Raw genomic sequence first — 23041 nt, 5'->3', positions numbered from 1 at the left:
ACTAAGAAAGGGATTGGCAAAGCACAAAAGTCAATATGAGAAAATTGTCAAGCTACCAGATACCATGGGAGAGTTTGAAGATGAGGACTCAAAGACTGGGGAACCGGATACATTCATAGATGAGCCCTAGTTGAATGAATAGATTGATTGGAATGCAAAAATACAAATCTGAGAAGAGAGTATGTGGGAAGAGGCAAAGCAAATAGAAGAAGATATGGCCTTACTAGATGAAGATCCAGGTTAATTTGATGATGTACCCAAATATGAAGAAATGCACATCGAAATGGAAGAGGGTGGCAGATGAGCCATACCATGATCATTTTGATGAACCTGAAGAGGCCTGTGCTAAAGAAGAGACGATTGAAGATCAAAATGGCCATTACTTAGAATCAAGGTGGGAAGAGAGAGATGAAAATTGGGTTCCCAAGATGATTATGTAGTCTTTTGAACTCGGTTATGAAGTCGATGATGGAAAGTGGCAAGGTGAAAACGAAGAGGCATATGTGCTATATTATTATGATGATGATCACATGCCATGTCAAGAAGAGAAATCATGGGCCCATGGGCCAAATGTTGAGGGGCAGTTTGAAGAACTCGTGATGACATGAGCAAGTATAAATGAAATCGTGACCACAGAGTCCCCAAAATTCATAGAGGTGGCATGTGGGCCGAGTTTCATGTTTGATGTACTCATAGAAGAATGTGTGGAAGTGAAGATCACCTGCGGGTCGCATCTATTGCCAGATAGAGTGATCCTAGAGGAGTGCGCAATGGGGGATGAGGTTGAAGGAGCTGAGTTCCAAGGTAATGATCCTTATGGACACCAACACTATGAATGAGCGAAGAGGAGATCAAAGACATGTACTATAGTGAGGCTCAGACTCTTGCGCCTAAGAGGAGTATAAAGAACTCAAGATAGGTTGAACCTTCACGTGCTGAAGAGCAGGCAAATCCCAAATGTTCTGATGAGTTGTCAACTTGGTTTGAGGAAAGAAGTGCACAAGGGCTAGAGGCCTTCTTCTTGGGCGAACTAAATAACAAATCAAATGACAAGAACTACATGACTGCAAAAGAAGAAGAAGAAGATGAGGCCATGTGGCCAACCCTTGATGAACTTGTGAGCCGCAAGTCTAAAGACATGGCCAAATGTGTTGAGAGCTACAAAGAAGAAGACTCCTAGAGGTGGGAGGATAAAATGATGAACAATTTTGAGATGGAACTAAATGAAACTCATGGAGCCATGAGTCTAAATGAATGGGCCATGTGTGTGGATGTGAATAGTGAGGCCAAATGGCCAGCATCTGAAGAACTTGCGAAGCCGACGAGTATAAAGAAGTGGACCATGTGCTATGATGAGGTGATGGGCCAATGTGTGTTGAGAAACTCGTGAGCTGCGAGTCTAAATGAATGGCCATGTGTGGGAGATGGATGAAACTCATGGAGCTCCGAGTAGTCTAAATGAATGTGCCATATGTATCAAGTTGAATGATGAGGGTGATGAGGCCAAGAGGCCGACAGGTGAAGAACTTGTGAGCCATGAGTCTTAGAAGCATGACGAGGCCAATGGGCCTAATGGCAAAGAAAAGATATATGCGGAGAAGAGAACAGAGACGAAGACCCAAGTTGGGGAGCAGGTTCAATCCAATGATGCTTCAAACCACAAGGCGAAGGGAGAGATGAGGGAGTCAACTTGGAGCCTCAATAAACCAAGTTAACTACTAGCAAGAGGAAACATGTGTGCTTCAGTGATGAGATACAAGTGTACTCTTACGAATCTGATGAGGATAGAGATTTTGCTATAGTGGCTAGTTGCGACAGAGACAAGCCCTCATGTAGCAAAGAAGACGGGGGTGCTAGGGTGCCCCTAGTGTGGGCAAACAATGACGAATGGATCTTCTGGAATGGAACTCAAGTTGTGAAGGTGCAAGATGGTGGCAATCTTGTGCTTCGGATGAGAGTGTCATTCAAAGAATCTTGTTCATCATCAAAGTCTACTTGCGCATTCAAGCCCATTTTGGTCCTCCGGACCAAGGGAATACAACTTGTTAGGTGATGTCATTGTGGTCGGAAGGCTTCATGGTGAAATTGAGCAAGTTGCGCAAAGGCTTCATCCTCAAAGTGGTCAAAGACACATCTGGCTTAGCAAGGAACCCAACTTAGCTATCGAGGTCAAGTGTGAAGGCTTGGTCTCAACTTGGGTCACAAAACTTTATCTCGATGAGAGGATGCTATTAACGCCAAAAGAGACGGATTTGGCTATGAGAGCAAGACTGTATGCAACAATCCCGCATATAGACTTATGTAAGCTATTATGGATCCACTTGTAACATCAAGCCATTCAGGGCCATTTCAAGGTGGACACAGCGAGGGAGATGGCCCTCGCGCTACAAGCTAGACGATTTGAATGTTCTCCTCAAACTGCTTTAGCTTACATGTGGGGTAGCACTAAATGTCATTGCTTTGGCATAGATTTCTTTAGCATTGAGGGAGGATTAGAATTATTCCAATAGATTTAGAGGGGTGTGCTATCTTTTCATACCTATTAACAGTTGAAAAAGGAGGAGAGGAATAGGCAAGCATTGTGCTTGGATAGTACCCTAGTTGATCGAATAGTTGACATAGGTATTCGTAGGTTTGGTGAGTCATGTAGCATCTCACCTTGTACAATGCATGTTTAGGCAAGTAAGAAGCTAATCCAAGTCCTCGTACAAAATCACTAAATAATAAGATAGATCTATATTATATTCAATTATTTGTTTGTTCTTATGCTAAAACCAACTCAATTTGGCCAAGCAAGTCCTTCTGATGCAAGTCGGCACATCATGGCAACTTAGTAGCAATGGCCTCTACATTTGTTTGCGCATCATCAAGATAGATCCGACCAAAGAGGGCCAATACATTGGTTTCAATAGGCGGGTGCAATCATGTTTGATCTAGCCAAGCAGGGCTATTTACTTCTCTACACCCCTTTCGTGAGGAGTGGTGCAAAAAGGAGAAGGATAACACATGCGGGGATGATGGACCTTGCAAGGAGGGTGCATCAACATATAGCTTCGAAAGGAGTCAACGTGCGTTTCACAAGGGCTTTCCCGAAGATTCATGGCACAAAGGGCACTTTAAGAAGAAGGCAAAGAACCAAGGATGGTGCGGCCAAATTGGATCGTGCTTTTTGTGCTAGGTGACTTTAGCATTAGCTAACGTGAAAGGGGCGACATGGCAAGGTTCGTAAATAAACTTGAGTGCATAACGAAGTAGGGGCATTCCTTTAGTTATATTCACTTTTTTGAATCCATATATGAGTATTAGGTCTATTCTTGTATATAGGAAATATTAGTAACTACACAACGCGAAGTGGGCTTTGAGTTTTTTGTAAAGGGATGGTTATATTGGAGGTACCTTTCTCTCGAGACCTGGCTCTCCAAGGTGCATTGTGGCATGGGGCTGTAGTGCGTCATGCCTAGGCATGGTTAGGTGGCTCGGAGGCTCCACACAATATTAGAGTGGGGGTGGTGAGTGCATATAGTGTCTTACGAGGGGGATGGGCATCTATTTTGTGGGGTGAGAGGTGAGTGGGGTGTTGTACCATGATGAAGGGTTTTGAGGGTGCGTCCTTACATAAGCACCAGAAAATATTCGGTGACATGGTGAACTCCTTGCTCGTTGGGGGGAGGTGCTAAGGTGGATTGTTGTGACGCATTGACACTGTGCCATGATGCGATACCGTGTCATGTCGACTTCCATGCCGAGTTACTGTGTCGAGTTGGATTCCTAGCCTAAAGGGGGAGACATGATGTGTTGTGCCGTGTTGAGTTATGGTGCCCTATTGAGTTGGCATACCGTGTTGAGATGGTCCGTGACGTGACACGTGCGATCGGGATCGAGGGGGGTCCATAACACTATCCTACCAATTGGTTAGCTAAACCTATAGTACCAATCCTGCAAGTTGGAGATCTTATGGTTCCCACTGATTATAAAACCATCTTGATTGGCAACGTACTCATGAAGCTTTATGGATGTGCACCAAAGTGTGAGATGAGCAAAAGGGCATAGATACACTGACATTGGGCTTGTAGATGTGCAAGGTTTAGGAGAGTATTCTAGACATGACCACATCCTCACACTTCCAACTATAGTAGATGGATCTATTACTTCTTTGTGGACAATCATGAAGCATTAGACATGGGAGACAAATCTATTATTGCTATGTAGACTTGTATGAAGCATTTGACATAGTGCCATGAGCAAGGCTCATGTAAAGATTACATGAGTTAGGGATCTTTACTAAGGTATAATGCAATACCTTGGCATTATGTGAGTACCACTAGACACATCCATGCTCTAGGAGGAATGCTAAGAGGCAATTGTCAACACTATTGAAGGGAAGCAAGGTTTTCCCCTTTCACCTACTCTCTTTGAGCTATATACTAATGAGATATCAAATTATGTCAATAGATTGGGAGAAGATGGACCTGGCCTTGGGGAGGTATCAATACCTTTGCTATTATTAGGCAAATGATATTGTGCTTATCCCAAACAATCCAAAGGGGTTGCAACACCACCTAGATCCAAACAACAAACCTTGTAAAGACAAAGGTTATGATGTTTAACATTTACACTCTATTGATAAAATGATTAGCTTAGTTTACATATGGTGGGAAGGCATTTGCATAGGTCAAGAGAGATCTTTATCTAGGGAGTATCTTTGCATGGTTGATACTCATTATGAGAGCAACTAAGCATTCATTGAGTGTAGGCTATGCAGTATTAGGAGTGACAAAGAAGAATGTGCACATATAATTCCAAGGACCCTTGACAAAGCTCTAAGTATTTGACACATTGGTTACACACAACTCTTGTATGGAGTTTCTTTTTGGAGATCGATCATGCACCATAGGATGATACCTAAATCAAAGAAATCACTACCAAATGGAGGGGAGGTTTATCAAGGATGGGAGAGGATGAAGAATGCCTAGTGATGATCGTCTCCTAAATCATTAGGAGTAAGTTCTTAATACTACACGAGATAGTAAGAGTAGAGATAGGGCACCTGCTATTATGGCTCAAGCTCTTTCTATACACCAATTTTCATACACAAGCTTTGGAGCCTTCCAAGCCAAAAGATGCAATAAACCAATATCTAGGGTAATGACGTGCCAAATCAATGCTACTTTCTTTTAGAGCTACAATGACATAAAGATCACCTCTTACAATCCTGAGGCAAGCACCTTCTTCGAGATCCTCAACATCACACCCTTACTAAATTTTTTAAAGCACCATCTACATTTGATACTCCTAAACATACTCCAAGTTTGATTTGCAATTCCACCACAAGGAGTCACCTCAAACACCATTAAGAAATGCAAAGCACACCACATAGCCTATCGATTCTTGTCCCCCACCGAGACACCACCAAAGGAGACAAATGATATTGACACACAACGGAGATCCCATCAAAGGGTACAAATAGTATTAACATGTCATGGAGTAACTCAACCTCAACACTTTAGCTTTGTTTATTTTGGATAGACCCATGCATGTGTTGGGATAATATTGATCCTCGTATCAATCCACAGTATTAGATCCTTGGCGAATTTTAGTATTCTTAGTTATTTGTTGTGCCCTAGCTAGACATTTCCTTTTTAATTTATAGTTACATGTTGTACTTGGAAAACATGACACTTCCTTATATTTGAGATTACTTTTGTTTCATAAGCGAACTGCCCTTTTTGTAAATGTTAATTACAAATTTGTTTATTTCTCCCTCTCCCCCAAAGGGACACAATGGGAAAAGGCTTTGATACTTCATGTACAATGCAACTGTTTAAGTGTTCACAATGAGAAGGGCAAATGATTGATTGCGATGTCTTGTAGGTTTAGTGAAAATGGTTTCACTTTGCTAGTACCCATCTCACATCATACCCTTTCCCACTTAAGTTGAAGGAACACATTCTTCATGTGATCATATTGTATCAATGATTCCATGCTTAGTTTACGGATCCATGTGCTAATATTAAACCCTCATAATATAGGATTTCAAATTTTCTAGTAAGTAGCAAACAAAAGCACAATCAATTACCTTTGAGGTGATAATGAATAACTGCAAAGTATTATACTAGAGAAAGTTCTTTAAAGCTTGATGCTTGCACAACACACCCAAGCAAGATATGTGAAGTGGAAAGCCACCAAGCTCTAACTACACAACACTGAAATGATTACTTCTAGCATGATAGATACCTTCACATGAAGGCATCCTCTCCATGCTTACACATTCTCAAGCAAAAGACTATCCCGTATGGAAATGTAGAAAGCATCAAGCAAGTTAATAGATGAGAACACTTAAAAGTTGATTATGAATTCTTTGACCAATATTTTTGGTATAAGGTGTCTGTTTGTTGAAGCCATCATTCAAAGTTTCGCACAAGCAATTTTGTTCAACTACTTGAACATTTATGGGCATCATAAGCGTTTGTACATAATATAAACGGGGCCCAATATGGTAAATCCATGCTATACACATTCTTGAAAAAGAGCACGACTCAGTCAATCAATTGAATATAAGATCTAAACAATGTTTTGAATGGTGTGATAGTCTTAACACGTTCAGTCAATAGATAAACCTACCTTCTAGATAGCTTAGAATTATGTTCAAGCTCTAGATACAACAATACGAATGCATTCTTGTAGCATGCAACCAATACACTTAGATTACTTCATCAAGCCCAACCATTAACTGCTAATCGAAGGTTCCCCATTGGCTGCTTTGATATTATAGAATACCTAGGTTTTTACTCCAAGAAAACTGATTAGCTTTGGTGCTGCACGTAAATAATTGTCTTCTTGTAACTTAGCTGATGGCAGCCAAACCTCCTACAATCCTCTTGGCTGTGTTTTGGGACTCTTAACATGAGCCTCACCAAAGCATAATATTGTTACACTCAGACTAGACCAGCAAAATAATTGCCACAATATGACATACGTTACCAAGAGATGGCAAGAGCAATAGTATATTCTGTGCAGGGCCCCCTGGTTGAAAAATGTGAAGCTTACCACAATATACACCATGACTCAAAACAATTCTTTTCCAAATTTCTTCTCCTAGTAGAGACTCTATAGTCTTCCCCTTGAAACAGCTCTCTAATATTCTTACATTTTTAGAAATATGCATCTTTGAGTTTCTTTACACAGACTTGGATTTTCTTTTTAAAATCAAATCCATATTACAAGCCTGGAGGTTTGAATGCTGGAGCAGGTGTGAATAGAGACTCGACATTTATTGGAAGTCCTATGAGGGGCTTGATAATACTTGATGTTTCACTTCTCCTCTTCCAAGTGGTATACCAAGGCCCTCCACCAACTTCTAAGGCTGCCATATCGCTTGTCACATCCAGAATAACCTGATTTGATATCACAGACATTAGATTATAGCTCTCTCCTCCTCCTCCTCTCGGGGGAAAAAAAAAAAACCCCACACCACAAAATAAAGATTGCTGAAATTAAAACAATGGTCAGATGTACAAGAGGCTGTCTAGCGTATGCAATATTCACTACTAGGAAAATCATCTCTTTTTTCTTCGTGAAGATAATTGAATTAAGTAGCAAATATTCACATCAGACCATCAGGTCAGCATTGAAAATAACAGACATGAAGGAAAGTCTACACAGACTCTAACATAGAAATGCCACACTGAAAGAACAGCTGGAGTGGAGCAAACAGTATCCAGCCAGGGAGCAGCAATGCCAGGAAGAACCAGATCAGCAGACACCATAGAGGAGATTTGCCACAACACTAAGCCCCGGATTCAGGCCACATGACCATGAATGCCTGATACCGAATCAAAAATGAAGGCATTCCGAGTAAGCCAAATATGCCACAAGGCTGTCCATCTAAGGAAATGGAAAAGGCAGGGGTAATCTGAACTCAAAGAGGCAATGGAGGTCATCTTTCCCATAATCCACGAATGAGGTGATATCCGTTGCTGCATCAACGAGAGCCACACACGGGAAACAAAATTCCAAATCTATCTTGCAACACGACACACCCAACAGAGATTTTACGAGCACGCAACACGTTCCCAGTAGGAAGAGCCCCAATAAGTAGCCTCCACATAAACACTTTTCCCTGATACGGAACGTTAGATTTCCAGAGCTGGAGGAATCTATCCTGCCATTTCTTTTTGCTGTCCCGAATATGCCATACTTTATTAGCCTTATCTGTGACCCATCTCTTCGCCTCCACCATCTGATGATATATTTGGTTAGTTGACCTTTTCTCGAAATAATTAGGAATGACAAACATCCAATCACGCCAGGGAGACAAAAGCTGTAATGCAGGCATAGGATAGTAGCTCCCAAGTCTGTCCTGTATGGCCGTCCAAATATTAAGATATCCTCTAGGCACCCAAAAGTGCTGACGAATACGCCGAAAAAAATAAAGGCAGGCCTGCCCAAGAATGACACCATCTAGGACTGTCTGACACCATCCAGGACTGTCTGTAACCCCAAACGAGCTATCCGGTTAAACTTGTCACGCTATATATCTTTATCAAGCCAATCCAACAATCTAGAGGAAACCAGTACTTCCTCTGGCAGGGAATTCTCCTCCTTCCAAAAATTTGAGGGGCGCCAAACTATACAATGTAACATCGCCTGCCAAGAGGTGATCATATGGGAAAGGAGAAAAGATTGGGAGACCTTAATAGATCTTGTGGAGTTGAGCACATGCCACCAAGAAGCCTGAATAACTGTATTACCATGAGAAATGCCAGTCCTTTCTAAATTTTTTTTGGCTATATCTGTTCAGGGATGACTCTCTACACAAAGTACTTGCATGAGAGCTAACCTCAAAGCAGCCATATGAAAATTAACATCCAAAAGAGCTACTCCCCCCATCCTTTTAGGAGTAGTCACATGCTGCCATGAAATCCACACTTGGCCCTAACGATTTCCTTTCTTTTTCCATAGCATGAATCGGATAGGCTGAATCAATTCCAAAAGGAATTTCTTGGTCCAAGGAAGCAATGGCAAGAAAAACAAAATCATGCTGATCATAATGCATTGAGCAACTTTAAGTCTCACATGGAGAGGCCTAACCTTGAGACTTCCAGTACATAAACCGATCATGGATATGGGATGCCATCCAATCCAACAAGGCCCAAGGAGCAACCTCTACACTGATAGGATAGCCTAAATGTCTAGTTATATTTCCCTTAGGAATCACAATACCATTCCAGCCCAAAGCCTGCAAATCACTTTCTATACTATGTGCTTTAAAGATCACAGGACAAGCAACAGAGAACAGCTGATCGTCATAGGTATGCTTTGCACTTTGCACCTTAGGCACTGAATGACTGCAATCTTCCAGTCTGACGGCATGACATCGGAATTCCAAACCTATTGACATAGGCGAGTCGACGGATCCTTATGCTGCTCAACATTGACTAAAAACAACTCATTAGGAAGCCCATCCCAACCATGGCTTTTCCTTTTAGGCAAATGGGACAGTACCTCTTCCACTTCATCCTCCAAAATATCAGCCTCCATTAAGGCTACCCATTTTGGCTGAACTTGATTACTAACCAGATCACAAATGTACATGTAAGCTGAGTGTACAACATCCGAAACAATCTCTTGAGGGGCCAACAAGGATTTATAAAAATCTACACACATCTGAATGATGGATGTAGGATTTGTCATCATGTCACCTTGCGCATTTTTTAAACACACTATTTTCCAGGGCATATTTATGATGTAATCGGGCGAAGAATTTATGAGAATGACAGTTAATTGTCATGCAAAGCTTCCGCTCTTGATAGCAATTTGTACTTAGCATATTCCTCTTTCTGTAAAGATTGAACTCGGCCTTTCAACCATTCAATGCATGTAAGCAAATCATCTGTGGTGTCCCCCGACCGACACAAATAATGAATGGGCCAACAAAGATTGCACATGCAACAATTCAGCGTGTAAAAGGGAAGCATGCTGAATCCCATACTATCGGGATAACATATGCGCATTATCTCTAAAAACAGCCCATGCCTCCATCCCCTCTAATAGGACCCTTGACAGAAAGGAATCAATTATCTGCTAAATCTTTCCAAAAATTGATTTTGCAGGAGAAAGGATTGATTGAAACAAAGAGGCAAACCAGCCAAGAGAGCCTTATAAGCATTAACAGGATGGTGTGTCATTTTCAAGATCAAAGGATAGTGATTAGACAAAACATGCTGTCGCTCTATCCACATATCAATGACTGCAGAGAGAAAAGAATCACTTTGATAAATATAGATCCTATCCAGTTTGGCCCATGTGTTTGGATGCTCAAGAGAACGATAAGTATATCCTAACTGAGAGGGATGCATTCAAGACCACATGTCCTGTTTCAAAGACATAGCTGCTAGAGCATCCCAAGCCTGCCGCTCAGGACCATCCATAACAGAGTGCTACGAAGTCATCTGATCCATAGATGTACACACATTAAAATCCCCCATTACAAAGCCTGGACGAGCCATGGCAAGGCAATGCAAGTCATTCCAAAGCTGACGACGTTCACGAGCAGTAGAGGGGGCATACACCCCTACTATCCATATAACCTCTCCCTCATATAGGATTTTCAGAATCATAAATCTGCCTCGATGGTCCTGAGAAATCAAAGATGGTTGCAATGAAGATTTGACGGCCAACATTACTCCAAATTTATGTGGAACACGACCGCTAAAAAAAACAGAATAATCCTTATATACATAAGATGATCCTGCCAAAGCATGTTGTTTATGCTCCACAACACAAAAAACATCCCAATTGCTGGCTAGCACCACTTTCCACAACCGATACTGCTTGCTACCCAAAGAAATACCTTTCACATTCCATAAAGCAATTCTCATGATGGATCATAGAAAAGGAAACTACTGAACCCCCACTTTCCCTTTTCCTTTAACATGAACTTCTTTGGCTGTCTGAAATCTTTCCATCTCACTTTGAATCACATCTATCATATCTGCCCTTTGTAAAATAGCAATGGAAGTATGAGAAGAAAGCTGTTGTTGTTGGGCACGGAAAACTTCCGGAGGAGGCACCAGCCTCCCTCACGAATCAAAGTGCAGACCAATATCAAAAACCCTTTTTTCATTCATACCAATTGCAGGTTGAGGTTTCATGTAGAACCCCCTACCTCAGCATTGAAAAGTCTGAGTGATAGTCTGCGAAGCTGGGTGAATAAGAGTTGAGCGAGGCTTTGGTCTAGCATTAGGACGAACCACCGTAACCCAAGAATTGTCCTGAGGAGCTAAGTTCTGACCCATTGAAAGTGATGCACATTGAGTATCTTCTTGAGAAGAAGCCTTCTTTCCATCTACTTGTCCCTGCTGGACAATCGGTGCAGGAATAGCTTTAGGCCGCTGAACCATCTACTCGGAAAGATCGTTATGCATACCCAAATTAGGATCCATAGACCACTGCATTACCTCCTGGCTTCTATCACATTCTCAAAGGAAATGTCCCGATTGTCCACATCTGAAACAGTGTTCGGCAAATGTGCCCCGTTTCAGCTCATTAACCAAAGTTTGCAATCCCGAAACCTCAAAATGAACTTTGGTCAGGTGAGGTTTCCTTGTATCCCAAAGCATACAGGCCCTATTCCTGTTATGGGAGGCCAATTGAGGATCCACCAACACCTCACCAAGAGATCTCAAAACCAAGGGAAAAAGTCGCCAAAGATGTGTAGGAAAATCCACCACCTCGACCCAAATTGGACATGCCTGCCTAAGTACCTCTTGAAACTCTGCCATAGGCCTGCATGGAACCATATGAACTAGCTAAGCATCCATGAACAACGGGATATGTTGCAAAAAATGAGCATGCACCTCCAGGGAGCGGAAGAGGACCTCAAAAAATCACCTTGCCCATCATAAATCTCTTCCACTAGGGGAGCTTGCCCAGGCTCGAAAGCATCATCCAAAGCATCTCTCTCTCTTTTTTTTTTCGTAAAAGCATCTCTCTCTCTCTCTCTTTTTTTTTTCGTAAAAGGTAATTGTATTAATTACGAAAAAAAGGTACAAGATTACATGATTACATGATTACAAGAGACACGAGAGCCCTAGGCCAACGTGTGGAAAATCCCCGTACTAATGCACGAGAAAGGTTACACCAATCATGGCAACGACCCAGAGGCAATTGCCATATGCCAGGGAAGCAAATCCTCCTGAGGAAGCAAGTCGGAGTGCCGGATGAGATCTAGCTGCCAATGCAAGAGCCCTTTAAGCCTGGCAATATGTCTCGGTACATTAGAGGCCGAATCAAAGAGAAAAGGATTGCGTGTGGTCCAAATGTGCCAGCATCCCCAGTATCTGAAAAAGTGAAATAAGATCTTCATATGTAACTGTGGCGGTGTGGGGTACTTTGGGCGTACAAAAACCCAATCGAAAGGAGTTAGTGAGGACCCCACCACTGCACGCCAGATTTGCGACAAGAGTGACCAGATATTCTTGCCGAGCGGGCAAGAAAGAAAACGATGTCGGGCCGATTCCGCAGTAGTGGTACAGAAGAAACAATTGCCATTCGAGATTCTACGCTTGGAAAGGGCCGAGGCAAGAGGAAGACCACCAATCATTACCCGCCAAAGAAAAACCTTGCATTTGAAAGGTGCCTTATTCAGCCAGCCCTCTATCACCGTTGCCTGCCACCATGACTGCGATTTCCGTAGTCCCCAAACAGTATTAGCTTTCACACCCAGCCATTGGTGATCTTGAATGAGAAGATGATACACTTGATTAGTAGAGGCCTTTTCCAGACTCAACCGGCCTGCAAGGTCTCAGTCCTGCTAAGGACGATCCACAGCCAGGGCAGGAAAGGGTTGCCTACCCTGAAGCTCCGACAAAAGCTGTTCCCATAAACCACGGTATCCGCACGGGATCCTGCAAAGTCTCCTAGCAGTCCGAAATAATGTGAGGACATTGCAAGTGGCAAGGTAGCATCCGCAATCGAAGTCACACCTAAACGGGCCATGCGGTTAAATCTCGGTCTGAGCTGATGTTTGTCTTCCCATGAAAGTAATCTCGATACTGCTAACAATTCCAGCTGAAAGGAGTTAGTCTGCAAGCGGTCCCCCACTGGATGCCAACAGGCCTTTTGGAGCACCACTTTCCAAGAGCCGACCAAGTGCAATAACAAAGAGGAAGAGGGACTGGAAAATCGAGAGTCAGCATTAAGGACATGCCACCAGGAGGCCCGAAGTCGCGTGTTACCATGGCGTAGCCCGCTGTCCTCAAGAAAATAACGGGCTATAATGGTCCACGGGTGATGATCCACACACATGGCACGAAAAAGAGACCAACGAAGAGCCAGCATATGAGTTTCTGCATCCAAAATAGCTCCACCACCCATGCGTTTAGGGGTACATGTATGTGACCATGAAATCCACGAAATACCTGCCTGCAGTGAATCCTTCTTCCATAGCATGAAACGAATGGGATGAGTGAGAGCCTTCAAAGTAGTAGGCGTCCACGGCAACAATGGCAGGAAATACGTTAGCATTGGTAGAAATAATTGTCTGAGCCACTTTGACGCGGACATGGAATGGCCACGCTTGCGACTTCCAATACATAAACTTCGCCGCCAGTTTTTGTGAAATCCACTCCAGTAGGTCCTTTGGCCGTACATCCACCCCCAATGGGTATCCAAGATGCCTGACCATGGAGCCACGGGAAACCACCTGGCCCTGCCAGCCTAATGATTGTAAATCAGGCTCTGTGCAACTGAGTATGGCTGATTTAAAGGCATTGATGCGAAGACGAGAGGCCTGACCAAAGAGCGTCCAAACATCTAATGCCTTTCGAATGTTGTCCCTGTCCGCCCGCAAAATCATAAAGGTGTCACCAGCCAAAGATTGGCTAATGAAGTGCTGCCCCAAAGGAAGAGACAATCCTGCCAGCTGAGCAGAAGCCGCCATTGAGGATAACATTGAAAGGACCGGGTGAGTCGCCAGGGCAAAGAAGAGAGGGCTCAAAGGGCAACCCTATCTGACCGAGCGTGCAAGGACAAATGGCTCTGTAACCCCACCATTGAGCATAACTCTTGAAGAAGCCGCAGCACTAATGGTGTAGATCAATCGGGACATCCGAGTACCAAAACCCATAGCAGACATAAGATCTGCAATGAAAGACCAGTCCACATAGTCAAAAGCCTTTTCCAAATCTAATTGAATCAATACCACTTCCTGACTGGAGTGCCGCGCATAGTCAATAGCCATTTGCACATTTAAGATATTATGCAGAATGTTGCGGCCCTTAATGAAACCATATTGGAGAGGATGCACAATAGCTGGAAGGTGCTTGTGAAGCCGATTCGCCAGCACTTTGGAGAAGATTTTATACATCGAGCCCATCAAAGAAATTTGTCTCCAGTGTTGCAGCATTGACGGCGAAGGGACCTTTGGAATCAGTTTGATAAGGCCTTTTTTCCATGAGGAAGGCATGACCCCTGTTTCCCAAACCTGCTGAAACATAACCGTCAATGGCTTCACCAGCTGCGTGGCCGAGTTCTCAAAGAATTCATTAGTGAGACCATCCCAACCAGGACTTTTATCCTTAGGCAGGTGTAACAAAACATCCATAACCTCCTCCTCGCAAATATCCGCCTCCAAAGTGGCTTGCATATCAAGTGGAACCTGCTGGCGGACCAGATGATAGAAGACCGAGCGGGCATGCGTAACCTGGCTAGAAGGCGAGGAAGAAGAACCAAGAAGTTTCATAAAATAATTTCTGCACATGTTGACAATGGTCTGCAGATTAGTGACCATGCGACCTTCCGAATCCTAGAGTCTAGTCATATTTTCACGAGCAGGAGAAGCATGCAAGGCGCGAAAGAACTTATGAGACTGGCAGGCACTATCTTGCAATATGTCAGTCAAGTTATGCAGCTTGGCCTGCTGATAAGATTTCAACTGAAACACTTGAATAAGATGGGCCAAACGCATCTCCAATGACAGGAGAAAATCATCATCTGGGGTATCCATGAGCAACGAACGGACCAAAGCCAGTAAGTCCTCTGCTGCATGTCGACGTCGCCGACAAAGAGAGGCATGATGGATCCCATACTGCCGAGCAACCCGCTGCACATTAGAGAGCAGCCGTGCAAATGAAGCCAAGCCCTCAGAGGCGAAGTCCAATAAGAACCTCTCAATCAATTGCTGCATATAGCCCTGAAAAATTGGATGCTTCAAATAAGAGGAGTTGAAACGTAAAAGGGAGCCTATCCAACAACTGCATAAAAGGTGCAATAGGTTGTGCCCGCATCTCAAGCTGGAGGGGAAAATGGTCCGACAATGCATATTGCTGCAAAACCTTCATTTCCAGCATCTTGGGAAGAAAATCATCCCCCTGCATGATATACATTCGGTCCAACCGCGACCAAGTAGTTGCATATTGTGCGGAATGAAAAGTAAACCCTGAAAAAGAAGGGTGAAGCCACGACCAAAGATCTTGCTTAAGTACGCGCAAAGCAAAGGAATTCCACACCCGGCTTTCCGGCGCATCCATTACCGAATGTCCTGAAGTGGATTGAGAAGAGTCAACACACATATTGAAATCTCCCATCAAAAACCCCCTTCGGCCAAGTGACATCGAGCCCTGCAAAGTCAACCAAAGATCCCGTCGGGATGCGAGATCATTCGGAGCATAGAGGCCCAGCAACCATAAAATCTCTCCTTCAAATAAGACTTCGATTACCAGAAAGCGGCCCTGCACATCATTTTTAACAAGAACAGGTTGGTATTTCTCATGGACAATCATCAGCACGCCCGAATAGTGCGTAGCATGTGTCCCTGCATAAAACAGACGGAATCCATGACAATCCACAACTTTTCCTGCTTCACCGTGACTTTTGTGCTCAACTGCACACAATATATCCCACTGGTTCTCATGCAAGACAGTCCACATGGCATGTTGCTTATGGTGAGAGCAAATGCCTCGCACATTCCACGTGGCTATCTTCATGTATCTTCAAAAAAAGGAAGTCAGGAACGAGGCGCCTGTTGCCTCGATTTCACCTTTTCCGCGAGAGCATCCAGGACACCCTCATCCAGAAAATCAGCCAATACTGCAAACGAATTCTGGCGACCTACTTTAGAGGTAGAAGGAAAATCCACTGCCTTGGGAGTGGGGCGGGGATAATGCCGATCCCAGGGTGTAATCACATTACCTTTTGTATCAAACGCCAGCTTAGCAGGTGGGCCCTTGGGACCGTCTATATAAACTTTCCTTGTAGACTGATTACGGGGGGCAGATGGGGCCATAGTACGTGCAACATGCTGTGAAGTGAACATTTCTTTCCGGCGCATATACGTGCGCACGGAATCCTGTGAAGCATTAGGCCCAGGATCCGCTAGGCCTGCATCCAACTTTTTACCTTTTTTTTGACGTGCCTCAATCCAATCAGTGCTACGGGAATCCAAACCCAGGACCTGTTGTTTGGCTTTATCCACCACATTAGGTGGCTGAAGGGCCTCCTGTGCCGGGGCATCAAGCACCATGTCATCCTTAGGCAGCACAACATGTGCATCCTCGGAAGACGGTTGTCTTTCGGGGCATTCGGCCATAAAATGCCCCAATTTACCACATGAAAAGCAGTGTCCGGCAAAGTTGCCCCATTTCAAGCGAAAATGCAAAGGATGCATGCCAGAACAATTGAGGCGAAGCCACGCAGGCCTTTTCCTGGCCGTGTCCCATAACATGCATAAACGGTTTCGATTCATAGCCCTGAGGCTTGGGGGAACCAGCACTGTTCCCACAACTGCCATCGCATCCTTCAACAATGGCCAATTGACCGCCGGACAATTTTCCACTTCCACCCACACCGGGCATTCTCGTTGAAGCAGACGTTGGAAGTCTCCCATAGGGGGCCATGGTACAACATGGACCAAGCGGCAATAAAAGAATAATGGCAACTTGGACAGAAGCTCAACTCGATGTGTTTCCGATTTCAACAACACCTCATAAAAGCCGCGAGGTCCAAGGAAGATCTTCTCAACACACTCCCCCTGCAATAAATGGTGCATCCACTGGCGAATATGTGAAAGCATTGGGATCCTGCCAGTGAAGAAAAGTATAACAGCACGGTCATAAAACACCGAAAAAGACCGCAAGACTGATTTGGGGTCCACTGTGGCTTCAGCACGTCATCAGTTCCTGCGTCAGAAAATGTTTCATTATTATGCTGGACATAATCGCCAAGCAGAGTATTGGCAAAGGCAAATGCTCCCAGTCAATCTCCTGCGAATTCACAAGATCAGAGGCAACCTGCGCATAGGAACGTTCCTGAGGACCCATTGGCTCGTCAGAAGTATGCTTGGAGCATTTGCCCGCAGGCGGCAGTTCAGAACCTGGAGGCATCTCCTCCGTGCACGGCACCATATCCTCCGGCTCCTCTATATCAGAATCAGGGCCAAGGGCTGCCACCGTCCGGTCTAGAAAATCCATATCCAGGCCAGTCATACTGCTGTCTTCTCTCTCTGTATTATGCTTACGAGACTTTGATGCGGGTCGTCTCTCTCTCTCACACAGCCGAGCCCCACAGGAGGAAGGAGAAGCACACGACATATCAATCTGTGTGTGCAACGTGGCCAAACATTCTGGGGCAGGGAATCAACATTGGAAGTTCCAACTCAATCCAATGGCATGTGTAGGTCCACCCAACGGTAGGGAAGACAAGACACAAGCCAGACAGCGCCAAGCCTTGATGCACAGGTGAAGAGGGGCAGAAGGTTGGCACTGCTAGTCCCCGCTCGATCTGACAATCAACGCAGGTCCTCTTACTTGGACGTAGAGCAGGGCACCACAAGAACGTCAAGTCACAGGACTGTTTGTAGTGCGAGTTGACGACTGATTGTAATGTACTGAGCCAGGGCTCAAACAGTGCAGAAACGAACCCTACGCAAGATACACGGGGGAGCTCAGGCAACGTGCTCTCTCTCTCTCTCTCTCTCTCTCTCTCTCTGAGTAATTATACGAATTACTGCAAAAGTACGAGTACAAGAATCACAAAGAACACACACACACACACTCACTCACTCTCTCTCTCTCTCTCTCTCTCTCTCTGAGTAATTACACAAATTACTGCAAAAGTACGAGTACAAGAATCACAAAACACACACACACACACACACACACATACTCTCTCTCTCTCTCTCTCTCTCTCTCTCTCTCTCTCTCTCTCTTTTCGTAATGGATGTTATATTTATTAAGTACTAAATGACAAAAGAGTTACAAAAGTCATGGCAAAGACGCAGAGGAAATTGCCATATGCCAGGGAGGTAAGTCCTCTCGAGGGAGTAAGTCAGAGTGTTGAATGAGATCCATCTACCAATGCAAGAGACCTTTAAGCCTAGCAATATGTCCCTGAACATCAGAGGCTGAATAAAAAAGAAAAGCATTCCGAATGGTCCAATTGTGCCAACAGCCCCGGTATCTGAGAAAGTGAAACAAGATGTTCATATGCGACTGTGTCGGTGTGGGGTATTTGGGGCGCACAAAAACCTAATCAAAAGGGCTTAGCGAGAAACCAACCACTGCTCGCCAAACGCTGACAAGACTGACCAGATTTTCTTAGCGAGAGGGCAAGAAATAAATCGATGACGGGCTGATTCCACACTGGTGGTGCAAAAGAAACAATTGCCGTTGGAGATTCGATGCTTGGAAAGGGTTGAAGCAAGAGGAAGACCACCAATCATCACCCTCCAAAAAAAGACCTTGCATTTGAAAGGTGTCTTGTTCAACCAACCCTCCATCACAGTTACCTTCCACCATGACTGAGATTTACGCAATCCCCATACAGTATTAGCTTTAGTAACCAGTCATTGATGATCTTTAATCAGAAGATGATACACCTGGTTAGCTGAGGCCTTTTCCAAACTCAGCGGGCCTGCAAGGTCCCAGTCGTGCCAGGGACGATCCGAAGCAAGGGCAGGAAAGGGTTGTCTACTCTGGAGCACCATCAAAGCTATCCCCATAAATCACGGTATCCACGAGGGATCTTGCAAAGCCTCCTGGCTGTACGAAACGATATCAACACATTGCGACTAGCAAGGGTGGCATCTGCAACTGAAGTCAAGCCCAAACGTGCCATGTGATTAAATTTTGGTCTGAGCTTATGTTTCCCTTCCCAAGAAACTAATCGCGAGGCTGCCAACAATTCCAGTTGAAAATAGTTAGTAGCTAAGCGGTCCTCCGCTGGATGCCACTGAGCCTTCTGGATAACCAATTTCCAGGAACATACCAAATGAGCAAGCAGGGATGATGAAGGACAAGAAAACCGAGAGTTTGCATTAAGAACATGCCACCAAGAGCTCCTAATTTGGATATTACCATGCACAAGCCCGTGATCCTTAAGAAAATAACGGGCTATCAAGACCCACGGGTGATGATCCAAGCACATGGCATGAAAAAGAGACCAACGGAGTGCCAACATATGAGTTTTGACATCCAAAATAGTCCAACCATCCATGGGTTTGGGGGTACATGCATGCGACCAAGAAATCCATGAAATGCTTGCATGCAAGGAGTCCTTCCATAACATGAAACGAATGTACTGAGTAAGAGCAATCAAAGTAGTAGTAGTCCAAGGTAGCACTGGCAAGAAATATGTGAGCATTGGAAATATAATTGTCTGAGCCACTTTGAGGAGAACATGGAAGGGCCAAGCCTGTGACTTCCAATACAGAAACCTAGCTGCCAGTTTCTGTGAAATCCACTCTAGTAGTTGCTTTGGCCGAACATCAACACCCAAAGGGTACCCAAGATGCCTGACAATGGAACCACGGGGAACAACCATTCCTTGCCAGTCCAATGACTCCAAATCTGACTCCATGCAACTGAGAATGGCTGATTTCAAAGCATTGATATGAAGACTAGAAGCATGACCAAAGAGAGTCGAAACATCTAATGCTTTGCGAAGATTATCCTGATTAGCACGCAAAATCATAAAGCTGTCATCAGCCAAGGATTGACTAATGAAGTTCCCATATGAGATAGCATCGAAAGAACTGGATGAGTCACAAGGGAAAAAAAGAGAGGACTCAAAAGGGCAACCCTGTCTCATAGAGCGTGCAAGGACAAATGGCTCGGTAACACCACCATTCAGCATAACTCGCAAAGAAGCCGTACCAAAGCCAATAGTAGACATAAGTTCTGCAATGAAAGACCAGTCTAAATAATCAAAAGCCTTTTCCAAGTCCAATTGAATCAATACCACCTCCTGATTAGAGTGCCTTGCATAGTCAATAGCCATTTGCACATTTAAGACATTATGCAGAATGTTTCGGCCCTTAATGAAACCATATTGAAGAGGATGCACAATGGTAGGAAGATGCTTATGAAGCCAATTCGCCATCACTTTGGAAAATATTTTATACATAGAACCCATCAAAAAAATTGGTCGCCAATGTTTCAACATAGACGGTGAAGGAACTTTTGGAAGCAGTTTGGTAAGTCCTTTCCATGAGGAAGGCACGAACCCCGTTTCCCAAACCTGCTGAAACATAGCCGTCAATGGTTTCACCAGTCGGGTAGCAAAAACCTCAAAGAATTCATTGGTGAGACCATCCCAACTGGGACTTTTATCCTTGGGCAAGTGTAACAAAACATCCATAACCTCCGCCTTACGAATATCTGTCTCCAAAGTAGTTTGCATGTCATGTGGAACCTGATTGCGGAACAAATCATAGAAAACTGAGCGGGCATGAGTAATTTGGTCAGAAGGTGAAGGAGTAGAACCAAGAAGGTCTAGAAAATAATTCCTACACATATTCACAATAGTCTGAGAATCAATGGCCATTTGACCTTCTGCATCTTGGAGTCTAGTCATATTCTCTCGAGCAAGAGATGCATGGAGAGCTCGAAAGAACTTATGAGTCTGACAAGCACTATCTTGCAAATTCTCAGTCAAATTTTGCAATTTGGCCTGCTATTTAAGATTTCAACTGAAACTCTTTAAGAAGATCAGCCAAACGCATAGCCAATGGCAGCAGAAATACATCATCTGGAGTCTCCACCAATAGAGAAAGAACCAAAGCCAGTAATTCCTCCGCTGCTTGTCGACGCCGCCGACAAAGAGAGGCATGATGGATCCCATACTGCCGAACAACCTGCTGCACATTAGAGAGCAATCGTTCAAAAGAAGCATTGCCCTCAGAGGAGAAGTCCAATAAAAATCTATCAATCAATTGCTGCATATAACCCTGAAAGATTGAATGCTTCAAATAAGACGAGTTGAAACGCAAAGGAAGCCTATCCAAAAACTGCTTAAAAGGTGCAATGGGTTGTACAATCATCTCAAGTTGTAGAGGAAAATGGTCCGACAAGGCATATTGCTGCAACACTTTCATTTTCAGAATCTCAGAAAGAAAAGCATCATCTTGCATGATGTATATGCGGTCCAACTGCGACCATATAGTTGTATACTGCGCATAATGAAAAGTAAGCCCTGTAGAAGAAGGGTGTAGCCATGACTAGAGATCTTGCTTAAGTACGGCAAGAGCAAACGCATTCTACGCATGGCTTTCCGAAGCGTCCATCACCGAATGCTTTGATGTGGATTGTGAAGGATCAACACACATTAAAATCCCCCATAAAAAAACCCCGTCTGCCAAGTGACAAGGAGGTATGCAAAGTATTCCAAAGATCCCGGCAGAATAAAGGGTCATTTGGAGCATAGATCCCAAGTAACCATAAGATCTCTCCTTCAAATAAAACTTCAATCAGCACAAAACGACCATGTACATCTTTTTAATAAGAACAGGCTGATATTTCTCATGTACAATCATAAGCACACCAGAATAATGCATGGCATGTGTCCCTGCATAAAACAAGCGAGACCCATGGCAATCCATAACTTTTTCTTCTTCACCGTGACTCTTGTGCTCAAGAGCACACAAGACATTCCACTGATTCTCATGCAATAAACTCCACATGGCATGTTGCTTATTGCGAGAACAAATGGCTTGCACATTCCACATGGCTGTCTTCATGTGTATTCAAAAAAGAAAATCAGGAACGAGACAAAGCTTGCCTCGATTTAACCTTTTCTGCTAGAATGTCAAGGACTTCCTCATCCAAAAAATCAGCTAGCACGGCAAAAAAGTTATGACGGCCAGATTTAGAGGTAGACGATGTATCCACTATCTTGGGGATGAAACGGGGATAACGACGATCCCATGGGGTAATTAGCATACCTCTAGCATCAATAGCCAACTTAGCCGGTGGGCCCTTCGGACCATCCGTATATGCTTTCCTAGTGGGCTGATTGCGAGGAGCAGAAGAAACCATAGCATGAGTAGTGTGCTCTGAAGACAACATGTCTTTCTTGGGCATATAAGTACGCAAGGAATCTTGTGAAGCATTAAGCACAGTATCCGCCATGCAAGCATCAAACCTTTACCTTTCTTGGCATGTACATCTACCCAGTCATTGTGACGGGATTCCAAACTTGAAACATGTTGTTTGTCTCTATCCAAAACTTTAGGTGGCTGGGTCGCATCCTGCGACGGAGCATCAAGCACCACATCTTCCATGGGAGGCAAAAGATGCTCAACATCTGAAGTCGGTTGCTTCGCTGGACATTCGGCCATAAAATGCCCCAATTTTCCACATGAAAAACAATGCCCTGCAAAGTTACCCCATTTCAAACGAAAACGCAAAGGATGCATGCCAGAGCAATTAAGACGTAACCCAGCAGGCCTTTTCCGAGCAGTGTCCCATAACATACACAAACGGTTACGATTCGTGGCCCTTAGGCTCGGGGGAACCAAAACAGTGCCCACAACGGCCATGGCATCTTTTAACAGTGGCCAATAGACAGCCAGACAGTTTTCTACTTCAACCCACACTGGGCATTTGCATTGAAGCAAGCGCTGAAAATCTGCCATTGGGCGCCATGGCATAACATGGACCAAACGTCGATCAAAGAACAATGGCAGTTTAGTCAACAGATAGGCACGATGCTTCTTGGATTTCAACAGCATCTCATAAAAGCCTCGGGGCCCAACAAAAATCTCTTC

The 23041-nt window shown here is 44.1% G+C and overlaps 1 protein-coding gene across 1 annotated transcript in view; it reads right to left on the bottom strand.

The window, feature by feature from the left end:
- Positions 1-6569: 6569 nt before the first annotated feature.
- The window catches only part of VTE1 (tocopherol cyclase, chloroplast / vitamin E deficient 1 (VTE1) / sucrose export defective 1 (SXD1)), a 188773-nt gene continuing 172301 nt past the window's right edge, over positions 6570-23041 (bottom strand). The window contains exon 10 of the mRNA XM_087680911.1: positions 6570-7394. Coding sequence (XP_087537037.1) covers positions 7218-7394 — 177 coding nt within the window. The 3' untranslated portion in view covers positions 6570-7217. The remainder of the gene's footprint in view (positions 7395-23041) is intronic.

The sequence above is a fragment of the Lygodium microphyllum genome, chromosome 1 (assembly GCF_053477565.2).
Source record: "Lygodium microphyllum isolate KBCC chromosome 1, Lygodium_microphyllum_v1.1.10, whole genome shotgun sequence".
NCBI classification, from domain to species: domain Eukaryota; kingdom Viridiplantae; phylum Streptophyta; class Polypodiopsida; order Schizaeales; family Lygodiaceae; genus Lygodium; species Lygodium microphyllum.
Note: the sequence above shows the minus strand (reverse complement) of the source record. Positions and strands in the feature narration are given on the sequence as shown.